This window comes from Dermacentor andersoni, chromosome 4 (genome assembly GCF_023375885.2).
Source record: "Dermacentor andersoni chromosome 4, qqDerAnde1_hic_scaffold, whole genome shotgun sequence".
Taxonomy (NCBI): Eukaryota; Metazoa; Arthropoda; class Arachnida; order Ixodida; family Ixodidae; genus Dermacentor; species Dermacentor andersoni.
In genome coordinates, this window is record NC_092817.1 from 151,958,841 (window position 1) to 151,973,067 (window position 14,227).

The 14,227-nt window shown below is 47.7% G+C and overlaps 1 protein-coding gene and 1 pseudogene across 1 annotated transcript; both read left to right on the forward strand.

Annotated features, from left to right (window-relative positions):
- LOC126523490 (uncharacterized) overlaps positions 1–14,227 on the forward strand; it is a 230,211-nt pseudogene that overhangs the window by 84,410 nt on the left and 131,574 nt on the right.
- On the forward strand, positions 8,670–10,090 carry LOC140217056 (uncharacterized). Its single transcript, XM_072287480.1, has one exon. The coding sequence runs from the start codon at positions 8,670–8,672 to the stop codon at positions 9,816–9,818; it is 1,149 nt and encodes a 382-aa protein (XP_072143581.1). The 3' UTR covers positions 9,819–10,090.

Here is a 14,227-nt window from a genome sequence, read left to right on the forward strand (position 1 = left end):
GCTAGAAAACACAAGCATGAGTGACGTCGTGAGTTGACTGCGACATGGTACTAAATCCATGCAAAAAGCCATGTTAGAACTTACATGGGCATTATGCGATTCAATGAATTCAACAGTATGCTTATAAACTATGTATTCTAACATTTTACTTGAATAAGGGGCTAAGGAGATCAATCTATATATAGCTACAAATGCCTTAGTCACCAGATTTGAAAAGCGGGAGGACTTTTGTTTGTTTCAAAGATGAAAGAACTATACCTGTTGTGGGAGAATGCTGAGAAATAAAAGCGATACTGAGGAGTCCGTTGGGAATAATATAATGTACCAACATGCATTAGGAATTAAGTCAGGATCTCAAAATTTATTAAATTTGCAGACATACTTCTATATTTTAACAACATTATTAAGGCATACAAATTTAAAAAAGAAATGCCACTACGTTAGTATTTGCCATAGCAAATGATTCCCTAGGGGTGCATGTACAATGGCCCCCAATTGAATATTGTACCACTAATGCTCTACCACATGTGTTTGACCCCTGTTGATTGCAAGTCGTACAAGAGAAACTTGGCCTTCTTTGTAGAGCAAAGACAGTTGGCAAGAAATGAAGCACACAAAGGTAGAGAGGTTTTGGTATAGCCTGTACAGTGAAAGATCCACTCAAGATCCAGGTGCTGTACCGTATCTTCAGAAGATAAAGCATTTATCTAAACACGTGCATAGGGTGTAAATGATCGCACTCCGATTAATGTGATACATAATGACAATCACCACGAAAGCCTATCGCATTACTATTATTTCCACAGGTAATTTTCATGGCTGCTATGGAATGGCTGTCTCACTGCACCACAATCTATAGCAACTAATACACTGGGCATTTCAAATGGTTCATGAAGGCGGGTTGGGCCCTGGCCAGTCTGAAGCAGCGGCACTCCACACACTGTTCAACGCCCAGCCTCGTGTGAGTCACTGGACACTCGTCACGAACACTTGCTGACATTGCCTTCAGGCGGGAACAGGCCTTTCTGTTAGATTCGCGTTTCACGTCCAGGCTTTCGTTACTAGGCTTCTGCGTGCGTAAGGCGACGCGAAATGTTTGAATGCACTTTGCTCATCGACAAAAGGCGCCCTTACTTTGCAAAGCGATGTGGAAATGTGTATGCACCCTACATCGACGTCAATGCCGACGCGCACCACTTCTGCGTTTTCGAGCTCGTGAGCAGTGTGTCGACGTGAAACCAAGGCCAAACAGGCATCCAGCTTTGCCAGAAGGCGTACACCCAACTTAAAGAATCGCTACATATGACACACCCTGCAATATGCATTATCCGTGTCGGCACCATATGCAGTCGGCGCTGTGTTACCACGACTCTTCGAAACCGACAGTCCAAATGAGGCGACATGTCGTGCTGTTTCGTGGATGCAGCACAGTTCGTTCGAAGCTTCTGTAGCTTCGTAACGACAACGTTATTCGTACTCGCCGATATTACACAGTGATCCAGTACTACAGTACACACCACACGGCCACAAGGAATCACAACGGTCCTCCCACTGCGTGCACGCGTGTGTAGGCGCCCACAGTCATTTTCGATTTTAAAACGCAGCATAAAATAAATGCTTTATTTATTTAGGCGTAGTGCATTTACCAAAAAAACGATAACGTTAGCATTTCATGTATTTTTTATTAAGCTTTCTTTTTGTGACGTCATCATGCGTGGCAGCAGCGGACTCTACTTGGGGTCGTCTGCTGCCACGCGCGTGCACCCAGCGCCGGCCTTTTCCTTGCTCGGTTACCGCGCTGATCGCGTTGATTCCTGCAATGGCAGATGCAGACGACGATGTTCTGTCTGAGGACGATGAGCGTTTTGGTCATTGTGTGTTCTCTGCAGTTGCGACGGCGGCGCGCGCAAAAGGCACGCAGATGAAGCACTAGCGCTGTTTGTCGCGGCTGGCTCGGAGCGCTCGGTCGTCGATCGTGGTTCCGCCGCCGCCGCTGGAAGTTAACTTCGGCAGTAGCCAAGAGGTGGCGCTTAGGAGAAAGCCCGGACGTCTCTCATTGGTTCGCGGCACGCGGCAAGCCGCCGAAAATGGCTCCTCGACCCATCCTCTGCGCGGCAGACCAAACCGGTTCCGCGGCAGGTTTTGCGGCACGCGGCGCGCCGCCGGCGGCTTGCCGCGCGCGTTTTGACGCCAGTGTGTCCGTACCTTTAAAGTTGAGGCGGCAGTCGATGTGGAGGCCGAGGTATCGGACTTTTCTCTGCCACGGGAGGGGGCTTCCGTGCAGCGAGAAAGTTGGCACTTCGAAGCGTGCACGGTGTAAGAGTTGAGGAGGACGTCGGGATGAAAACTTGGGAGTTTATTTACATTATTTACAGTGAGCCGACCAAGAAATTAAGTCATGGAAGTCGTTACGGGCCGGCAGCGACTCGGACGCTGCGGCCCGTCGCAAGAAGTTCGAAAGAGATGAATCAAGGAATGCTCTAGGAATGCTCTCTTGCTGCTCCCGGTCTGTGTCTTTTAAGCCCTTCGGTGTCTCGAAGACACGTCACGTTCGGCCAATGGGCGAGCTCGCTCAGGTGACGCCATTTTCGGCCAATCGGCGAGCCCGCTCAGGTGTCGTCATTTCAGGCCAATGGTAGGCGCCCGTGCGATTGTGTCACACCCGGCGGAGAGAGTCGCCTGCTTGGTCCCAATTGTCCGAGTGCTTACTTCTCTCTGCGGTATTGCCGTCCCGGTCGGCAACTAGCGACACCAAGGCGGACAGGGTTTCACGGTGCCTTACAGCCGTCTTGCCTCTGGACCCACGTTACCTGTAACAGTGCCAGGCTCTCGCTTCAATTTCGGGAAGAGTCAAGCAGTGAATAGCTCCACCTGCGGCACACGAGGTGGGGGCCGCCAACTTGTTTGCACGTGCCGCGCCTCGGGAATGTGGTATCCGTGCTTCTGCGCTCCCTAATTAGCTGTGGTGCGATTCGATGTGGTCTGGTGAACTCGAAGTAGGCTCAGCAAACGGTTCCGTATCTAACAACGGCTCGCACGGGGGTGAATTAGTAGCGCCTCGGTTTTTGACGCCGAGAGCTGAAGCCCTATGCTGCCGAGATATTCGTCCACGGCGTTGATCGCCGACTGAAGTGATTGACGCACTTGGTAGCCATAGTCCGTGGGCCCGCAAGCAAAAAGAGCGATGTCGTCAGCGTAAATCGCCACACGGACTACGAAGGCTGTCACCTTCGGTATGAAATCAAGGAGCCTTGCCAGCGCCAAGTTGAAGAGGAATTCGCTGAGGACACTGCCCTGAGGAACATCAGAGGTCACGCTACGGGGGGTGCTGAGCGCGTCACCCACGCGCACTCTGAGCGTTCGGTCCTTAAAGGGGTGGAGACATGAAAATTTTCGTTCATGCGTTTCTTTATTCAAACGTTGCGTCATGCTTCAGGGAGCACGATACACACAGCGGGATTCATATATATCCGATAAATAATTTAATAGCATTATTATACCGAGCGATTTCGGTTTCTGGGCTCCGGGGGATGCTATGACGTCACAGAGGAGGAAACGCAACATGGCTTGGTCACGTGGGCTACAAGAAATAGTGACGTAAAACGATGCTGCGTCGTCTGCTCGCGCGTACGCTTGCTCTCCCAGCAGAGGTAAACAACTGGCGATTCGAAGTGCATGTCGCGATTATTATAATTATTGCGAAGAGCGACAACAACGGTAAGAATATATTGCGGCTTGTGAGAGTCGGTGATTCATTCCGAAGCGCCGTAAGCTTTAGCTTTGAAGTGAACCGGAAAAGGCCTAGCGACGATATCGGCGGCGCCGTACGATCAGAGGCGGTGAGGCTGCCGTCGGTGCCAGAGTGACCACTCCTCGGTCGCTGATTGGCCGCTTCGCCGTACGGCTGCCGCACAAATTGGTCCCGGGCCCGTCCTCTCTACGGCAAGGAAATCTCGCCGTTCGCGAGCAAAACCGCCGTCGCACGGGGGCCCGCGAACGGCAAACGGCGTGCGGCGAGTCTCCGTGCCGGTAACGTGGACGGGCCCTCACATTGGGAAAGGCCAAGCGAACGAGAGACCACTCCGAGCTGCCGAACTATGCGACTATGCGAGGAGAGAAGCGGACAACACGAACGCCGCATATCCTGGTCCCTTTCGGTTCGGCCGGCTAGTGTTACACGCAGTTTGCCGTTCGCGGGCCGCCGTGCGGCGTTCGTCTTGTCCACTTCTCTCCTCTTGTGTCCGTGTCTGCACGCCTTACCCCTTCTTTGCATTAAGAAAGGATTTCTATATGCCTGTAGCTCGGTCATAGTGGAGGCTATGCTCGGTCGCTCGGCTCAGCAGGCTCCGTAATCGGCATTCCATCGCTACTCATCATACGTCACGTTTTTGTGCTAGTGTGCTATGACGTCAATATTTTCGTTCCTCCTCTGTGACGTCATAACTGCCGCGATAGCGATGGGTCTCGACCACGAGAAGGAGTTTTTAATGACTTTTTGGAGCTGAATTAAAATTATTTTGAAATGTTTGCAGCGTCCAATACCTCGTTCTTGGTGTCCTTGCATACAGAAGCAGCCTACAACATGCTTTTTATAGCCTCAAAATTTGGTGTCCCAACCCCTTTAAGAAAGGCCCTGACATAGTCCAGTAGACGGCCGGTGATCAGCAGCTCGCGAAGCGCTTGAATGATGGTGCCGTGCGGAAGGCCGTCGAACGCGCGTTCCACATCAAGCAGCACCAGGTATCCAGCTTCGTGGCGGCTTGCCGCGTCCTCGAGCGTAGCGACAACGTCCGCGAGCCAATCAGCTGTCGAGCGCAGTCGGCGGAACCCGCTTTGTTCAGGGACAAAGGCATCTAGGGCGGAGGCAATCCATTCAAGGCGGTGCAAAGCCATGGACACCATTGTTTTGCCGGGTACCGAGGTTAGCGATACTGGGCGATAGGAGTTGATGTTCGAGGCTGGTTTGTCGCGCTTGAGAATGGGAAAGACGATCGCCTCAATCCAGTCGGCGGGAATGATGCCGCTGCGCCAGACCGAGTCGAAGACCTCGAGAAGTGACAGAAGCTGAGCTGCGTCAGTGTTCCTCAGGACTTCATGAGTAACGCCGCCGGAACCGGGAGCGGAGCGACGTTTGCGTCTGTTCAAGACGATGCGCAACTCGCTGAGCGTGAACTCAGCAGAACACAGCACTTCTACATGCTCCAGAATTGCGCTCTTTGGGAAATAGCGCATAGGAGCGAGGCGTTCAACCATGTTGTGTGGCGGAAGTTCGACGGGGGCTGTGACAGGGCACACAGACGGCGGAGCGAACGTATTCGCAAAGAGTTCGGCTAATTGCTCGGCACTCAAGCCCCGGGCCACTGCGGGGAAAGGTTCTCCGCAGTACGTGCCACATGGCTCTACATTGCGCATGCCCGGCAGTCGCCTGGCAACGGAGACGCGTGCTGCGCGATCGCGGCCGGAAGCAGCCGTAGAGACGTAAGCGGCTACACCTTCGTGTTTAATGCAGCGCGCACTAGCATACACCTAGCGCAGACGACTCAGAGGACCCAATAAAATATGTCGCTTTACAGTAGTCGAAATCAAGCTTCGATGAACTTGAAAGATACGAAAGCTCTCAGGTAGGCATATCTGAAAGAAATGTTGCACTTACAGCTGGTGCAACAGGCATTTATATGTGCTGCATGCAGGCAGCCGCCCGCGGCTGTGTCTTTGATGAAGATATGAAGATATTAAAGGTTAGCGCTAGTGTTGGTCTACTCTATCCGAACGTTTCTGCTGTACAGGTCATTCATTCGAGCATTTTAGCACCGTCCTATGGTAAATGCAGCAAATGCTGCAATTGCTACCACACGCAAACTTGGCGTGGCAAACACTTCGCAACGGTAGCAACGGCTACGCGCTTCCTTATTTACCGTACGGTTGTTGCAGCTGCGCTAAAGCTCTCCATTAACTGGGTGTCAGGAGGGTGCTCTGCTGTGGCGGCTGCGGGTATCTCCAAATAATGCGCATATGGCGCAGCATATGGGGCATATGGCTTTGGGGGCCAGTATACTGGCAACCAAAGCCATGCAAGCTAGACGTCCACGCATGTACAAGCAAAATATCTTGAACAACAACGAAAAGCCAACACTGGCAGCCACACTGACCACTTCATAAATGGCTGTTGCGTGCGCGTGCATTACGTTTATTGCACTGATGGGCATGCAAGAAGAGAAAATGAGGACTGCTGACCACGACGCATGAAGAATCAGAATATAGTTTATTTTTGCTAAAGCTTACTTACTATAAATACAAAGCACATAATTAAGGTCTCGTATTTGAGGACTTGCCGTGGCAAGTAAGACGGATGTTGCTACAAGAAAGCTACATCACAGGCATACATTTATTATACACCGTTACAAATGAGTGTAAGGGATTGGTAAATCAACATAAAACTTAGATTTGAAAGTAATGAGTAATATATATGAGGTAAGTACACATGGGCAGCAGAGAAATAAATATGCATAAAAAGTACTACAAAAACATTGCTGCAACCCACAAGGACACATAAAAGACTGGTATATCTGTAGCATTTCTTCATCTAGCACACAAGACACACCAGGGTGGGGTGAAAACACAGACATGTGCTAACTTCCAACAGATTGATTTTCAGAAGGATCCCACACATATATATGGCAATGAACAAGAGCATGGGCATTTACAACTGCGTTTGTAACATTTGACGTGATACAGGCACAACGAATAGGCCAATACAACAATCAAGAAAGAATTGACTTTCCAAACACATGATGGATAGTTCAGTTGTAAATTGCAATAAAGAAACTAAAATTTTTGTCGGGTGGTTTTTTGTTGTGCTTCCCGCCAAGTCTTTCACTCCTTATGGTTGAGATAATTTTTTGTATTAAATCAACTAATGGTGTGCACTCACACACACGTCCCGGAAAAATTTTCGACCAAGGTTCTCAAAAGCCATGGCAGGCTACGCAACCACTATTTCCAGCTAAGTATGAAATAAATGAAATACCAACATATTCCATATTTAGCATATTCCAGTGAACCACACTGCAGAAGAGCAAAATCACAGAACATCGTTAATGGAGTGTGCAGGAAAGAAACAAATGAAGGTGTCACGCGAAATGTCTCTGTCATCATGCCCAGGATTACAGCCTACCTCTCACTAACTCTAGCAGTACAAACCAACAAAGAATATAACACAACATAATTGAAGCATCGAATACGAGACAGGCACAGCTAAAAAAAAAACATTGGCATAAAAGCTACGAAGGATGAAAATGAAGAAATGGTTTCTTATTATAGTATTTTTACTTCCAAGCACCAAACATATATATAGGCTTACAATTATTACAATGGTGAATTGTAACATTCGCTCACAATTTCAGCCTTTCTGCCCACCCTTCCCTGTGAAACCCAGTGCTCTTTCTGGCGCAGATGGTCCTTGTGCAACTGCAATTTCTTCATTGCAACTCTAGTTGCCGGTGATGCCAATGCTCTTTTTTTTGCTTTCACACCTGAGCACCCTTTTGTCGGTGAACCTCTAACAGCAATTCCATTGCTTGTGGTCACGTTTTTTTTCAGCGAGCATTCTTAGCTCATGTAACGAGCCAAACAACTGCTGCAACACTGTGTCATCATGAATGTAGTGCAGGGAAGACAGTATGCGCTCGGTTTCAGCCCTTATCTTCGATTTGAAATGGTGCCTGCTCTGTTCAGATGTTTTCTGCAAATCACACTCAAGATGTTCAGTGTCTACATCACCTAGCTCTTCAGTGTGTCGTGCATCAGATGTGCAGCCTGTAACAGCATGAGCAGTCATATTCGGCCCTTCCCTGTATTCTGCAGGCAGACGTGAAAAACCCCACCCATCAACAAGCAAAAAAACTGCAGCAAAGTGCTTGCATGGCAATTTTGACCTGTTAAAGTCGAAGCATGTGCAGCTTGGAGTGCTGAAGTTAACTTTATGAAAGCCCCTCCCCTCATTGACAGAACGAATACGGAATGTTCCTTCCTCACTGCCAACTTCCACGTCCTCGGACCTGTAATCAGACGCTCGTGCAAGCCGCTCCATAATGTGTTTTGCTACAACAGGAGGCCTCTCATGGAGGAACTCGGGCACAGCATGGTGGTAAAGATGGTATGAAGGTGAAAAACTCAGATTCGCCTGCAAGAATTGCACCTCTTTCTGCGGAAAAAAATTTTCAACCAAGACTTTCAAAAGCCCCTGCAGACTACGGCGACCACTATTTCCAGCTAAGTATGTCTTGAGCTCCTTGTTTTTTGATTCAGTTCCATTGTTCGTGCCAAAAGGGAGGTCCAACCTATACATCTTTACCCACATTTCCTTTACTGAGAGCCATTGACTGCTTACATAAGGTCCGTTCGATTTACCTTGCACTGCGTGAACTAGTTCCTGGCAGTTCAGAAAAAGTGCCACACTCATGCAGTGCCAGTTCAGCAGTGCAGGCATAGCGCGACACTAGCGCCAAACTGAAACGAATGCTGAAGTGCAGGTAGTGCAGGCCTTCTGCTGGTCTTGGCGCTTCACCAGCTGCACGTCGACTTTTGTTTATGGATTGATCCAGCCTGCCCGCGGTTAGGCGAAAGTGTTTTGAAGGGTGTACAGGCTGGTTGATATGGTGGAAAGCGCTATGGATTGCAGCGCATCATCTGCAGCCATCGTTCAAACAGTTATTGAGCTGATGGACTCGGACAGTGAAGACGAGGACTTCGACTATATTGTCACAATTCTAGCGCTGAAGCTAACTAGGTTGCAACGCAATAGAATTCCTAAGTACTGTGAAGAAGTCGTGAGTCGCTACTTTGATTTTGAATTTAAAAGACTTTTCCGCCTATCGCGTGAGACGTTTGATAGACTTGCTACCGGATACATGGCGTCGCCGTTCTTCCAGAGCGCGACAAGAAGAGGACGTCCAAGGGTTAGTGCCGAAAAGACATGCTTGGTGGTTTTGTTTTACTTGGGTGGACAGTGCAGTATGTGCTCTTTGGCTGACCGCTTCGACCTTGCCGTGTCGACTGTACACAGCTGTGTCGTGCGAATGTTGGATTTCCGCAACAGTGTCAGTGAGGAGGTTATTGCGTGGCCTGGCCGGCAGGAGCAGGAGCGCAGCAAGGCGAGCTTCCTTGCAAAAACCGGTGGCAAGGGGCCCCAAAACACAGTAGGCTGTATTGATGGCTGCCACGTCGAGATCAACAAGCCGACGGAATCTCCTCATTCTTACTACAACCGAAAGAAGTGGCCTTCAATTGTGCTGCAAGGCATTGTCAATGACAGAAACAAGTTCCTGGATGTATTTATTGGATTCCCTGGCTCGGCACACGACGCAAGGGTGCTGCGTGAAAGCCCTTTCTTTGAAGAAGCCGCGTTGAAATGCTGCAATGGATATATCCTTGGAGATTCAGCATATCCCCTCCTACCATGGCTGATGACTCCTTACCGAGACAACGAGGCTACTTTCCCATCGTGGAAGAAAAAGTTCAACGTGGTTCATTCGCAGCAAAGAGTTGCAGTTGAGAATGCTTTCGGATTGCTAAAGCAGCGCTTCAGGCGGCTGTATCTCGTCGATGCTGCAAGCATCAAACAGTGCGTACTTACTGTCATGGGTGCATGTGTTCTGCACAACTTGTGCAACGAAGAGAGAGATTTTTTTGACGAACTGCGGCAGCTGCCAGTGCAAGAAGAAGTTGTCAATGATGAAGACACCGATATCTTCATTGACCGTGGTGTGGCAGGTTTCAGCAAGAGCTTGCGAGAAAATATTGCTCAGAATCAGTGCTGACGCTGTATACATTTGAGTGTACACATCAAGCATTTTTTGTCATGGGCATGTGTGCACAAGTGCCAGCAGCAAAGAACAGTGTATTGAATAGCACATCCATTTCTGGTACCTGCAGGGCTGATACACTGCCTTTATAGCTATTCTAACTACTCTTATAGTCACTGCAGCTATGTACAAGGTGCGGATGCACAGTTGTTGAATTTGAATGTTGCTGAAAGTTAATGCCATTAGCTATTGACCCAATAGAGAAAGTCAATAAATGGTTAATGCATGTTGGGGTGCTGTGTGCGATTTACTACATAGCCGAAATGGGGGCTGATGCAGGATGTGTTGCAAGACACATCGTTAAATGAGGCTTGAGAACCACTGCCAAACATATGCTTGTAGTAAAGCATGTTTTAGTCATCTTATATCAGTGACTGGTGAGAAAGCAACATGACAATCAATGTTTTTGGCAATTTATTCGACCTGGGTAGCTTTAGCCTCAACTGCTGTAACAAGCCGCTCCAGCAAAGCCATCTTTTTTTCAAAGCGCTTGGCCCGATCCTTTTTGGCCTCCTGGAAAACATCCAGGAGGGTGTTGATGGAAGTGTCCCTGCGGCACCGCTTGTGGAGTACATCATCCTGGGGCTGTTGCGATGGCCCTGCCTCGTTGTTGCAACTGGCCTCTGTGTCTGAAGGTGTACTGGAACAAGCATTTTAGGTTGAAAACACTTTTTGGAACTGCTCCATAATTAAGCTCAGGCAGTCTTACCATAAATCTTCAGCCTGTATTACTTTTCCTGGGGCTAAAAGGAATGGGGGTGCAATGTGATGCTCGCACTCCAGTACCTCACCTAGCTCCCTAAAAAAATACGTTCAAAACATTCATGAATGGCAGCTCAAGTAAATCCACAGTAGTAAGAACCTCGGAACATTTCATGATGCAGCACAAAAGGCAAAATGAGCAGGGGGTTTTTGGTGAGCCTCTGTCTGCTAACCAACATTCCAAGAAGTAGACTTGTCTGTCTTGGTGAAAACAAGTCCACTTGTTAAATGTTGGCTATCAGGCCAAAGCTCTCCTCTACCTCTTCTTCAGTTTGCTACGATTTTGACCTCCAGTAAATGTACTTACTCTTCATGGCTGCAGTTGACACGCGAATGGCCTGAGGAGTTGTTCTTCGTCTTTGCTCGTTTGTATGCCCTTTCTAAACTCTTCCATTTATTTTCGGCCTGAATTGGGCTCACATTGCAATCAAAGTGTTTGTTTATTGCATTGGCAAGGGCTTGCCACAGTGCCTTCTTCGTCTTGAAAAGATGCAGAGCATAAAAATAAATTTTTCCATTTAACAAAACAAAAGGCAGCAACAGGGGTTTCTCAACATGTCTGCAGACCAATGAAGACCACTGAGAACATTTAGAGGCTCCTGCACTGGTGTGATGACCTCTAGGGTGGACTCGCAAGGAGCAAGGAAAATGATCTCGTTCAGCACAGTTTCTGAAATTTCATAACTCTCAATGGCCAAATTGGCATTACATAGGGAAGGAAGCTTCATCAAAACGTAGTCATAGCAGCATGTTCTGATGATCATGATGTTACTAACAGGTTAATACCAGTTATTTAAACAGACGAGCTAAACCTACCAGTGCTGGCAGCATGATGAGAATAAATACACATGAAGGAATATTTCGACAGCGCTAAAAAAGACACACATAGACAGGGTCAGGACGGGCACGCCGAACTCCAGCTAGCTTTATTTTTTTTTTTTTTTGAAACAAGTAAAAACGAGAACTTTCTGTGCGGGCTTCACACTGACGGTAGGCATCCGAACCTGTATACATACATACAAATGTGCATATTAGCAGCTATATATATATATTGCATAGCATATATGAAAAGAACCAGGGAATGAAGGAGGAAAACCGCTAATAAAATTATGGTCAGTAAGCTTGTCTAATCACTCAGTAGCTTGGCCAAGCATGATAGAACCCCACAAAGATTAACAAAAAGCTTACCGGAAGCCCCCTTTTTTCCCAAGAAGAGCCTTCTTTTCCTTGTAGTCCGAAATCAGGAACCGTGTCCTGCTTTCAGACCACAGTTCAGTGGTATCTGATTCCGGCACGCCCCGTGCCACTTCTGCAGGTGCCTCCTGTGCCGCCGTTTCTGCTGCTGCTGGCAACTGGGTGCCGGTAGGCGGCTGCTGATCCGCAAACACTACGGACATAACTGTCCCGTCTGGTTAAGAAGTAGAAAATTACTCAGTGCAACATAATAATCTAGTCTGTGGCTGTACAATGCTGGATGTACAAAAGCTAACAATTTTTGTTTTTGTCAAGAGCAGTATATCCCAACAACGTAAACACAACTGTTTAGACGCAAGCGTACCGCACCCAATAGCTAGAATACCATTGAGTGCACATGCGGAATCAATATAAGTATAAAAAGTTACCTTTAAACGCTAACCTACGCACCGATATTGCGCCCCGTTAGCACACACAAAGAGGTATTAGTGCTAATACACACAAGTAGGTATCAGTTTACTACAGATAGTCGTGTGCCAAGGAAAGGTAAGCTGTCATACAGAAACTAACTCGGAGCAGTTAATGATGCGATTAGCGCGCTGACTACAGCGAAATATTTCTTGCGGGTATGACGTTACAAGCAAAATGCTTCGTGCACCCACGTGTCTCATGCAACATGGAGCTGTGCCCAAACATACCTTCTGTCCTGTACGCATAGCCGTTCTCTTGCCAAACACGGCTCCCATCTTCATTGACGATCGGCGTCAGCTTCGTTGCCATGCCGTCTATTGCAACGCAAATGCTGCCGTCGTCTGCTACCATGGCTGTTGCGCTTGTGCACGACCGGCACCACCTCCCAACACGGTGCAGGGTCTGCCTGAACTAGCCCTGCACGACGCCTGCACTTGTTTAAAACGAACGCCGTAGTTCAGAGGGCGCCACGTTGCACTGCCAAAACGAATGGCCGAGTGTGGCACTACATGAACAAGTTCAGGTAGTGCAGATAAATCAAACGGACCTATAGGCTTGCAACTTCTCATTTTTCTTCCATTGTGGTGACTGCTTCACAGCTTCAATAGCTTTTGTTAGATCATCCTCATTCGCACTGGATGCTACTTGCCTGAGCATTTTCTTCACAATGTTGACATCTTCTACTTCATTTTCTTTTTTTGAAATCCACCTGTGCCAAGCCTGTTCTCTGTGAAAATCGCACAGGTCTGGCCGACTGTTCGGGAAGGCAGCAGAAAGTGCGCTGATTTCCGCCTGGCTGTAGTCCACCATCCAAAACTTAGGACTCAGAGTTGGGTTCCAGGCCTTAAAGGTGTTTAGCGCCTCTTCGATGCAATCAGCTGTTTCAAATTGCACCATGAATGCACCAGCAATAGCATAGGAACTTGCAGTCTTCACTACAATAAGGAATAGTGGTAGGGCATAATCCGTTGTTTTATATGTGGCATCAAGACATACCACATCATCACTATACTTGAGCATCAGTTCCCTCATGAACTCAGTCTGAATGCAAAGCAGCAGTGTCTGCTCGCATTCCTGTGCAACAGTTTCCAAAGCGTCACAGTAAGGTAACTCATCCAGCGGCTCCTCTTGCCCTTCTGAATGATGTTCCATTGACTTCACATGATAGGGTCGAAAAAAACATCTTGTTCCAGGTGCTTTCTCAATCATTTGTTCAACATACATTGCTACATTTTCTTGATCAATTGAACTAAATCTATCCTTACGGAGTGCCTTCTGGATATGATTTTTTATGTCTGTCTTTGTAGGGTAGAAATCTCTGCATGTGGTCGGGGGGCACTGCTTGTTTGAGAACAGTACATCTCGGACAAAAAACCTCAGACAGCTCTCAACTGTTTTTACAGATGTCACACCTTGTTGTACAAGCTCACATATTTTTTTTGACACTTCTGAATTTATTGGCTGTGCATAGCCTGCGCACCGGGCATCAATGTCATGGTTGCAGTGACTTTCCCTGTCGGACATGCAGACATAGAAGCGATGGTGGCGCAGAACAGGTTTACCACTAGCTTCTTCTTGCAATGCCAACCGCAGCCGGGACATCATCTCCTTCGAAGCTGTCTCGTGCTGCCATTTGGTACATTGTTCTGAGATGTTAATCTAAAGAGAAAAGAAAAGAGCAGATGGTAAACAGAGTAAACAAAATTAAGTGGTTCTGAATTTTGTCTGAAGGAAATAATAACCTCTTTCAGTGATAGAGAATAGAGATAAATTTGACATACGAAAGCAAAGGCATGACAGCTTAAATGCATAGGCTTAGAAGCTCACGTCATTATATTGGTGACATTACAGAACATCAATACAATAACACTACAATAATTTAAAATAATTTTTTACAGCTTTATCAGCATTTGCCAGGGGGTCTATACATGGCCAAG

What these genes read in the sequence shown, in the direction of transcription:
- LOC140217056 (XM_072287480.1), top strand. Translation starts at nt 8,670, where the DNA reads ATGGATTGCAGCGCATCATCTGCAGCCATCGTTCAAACAGTTATTGAG.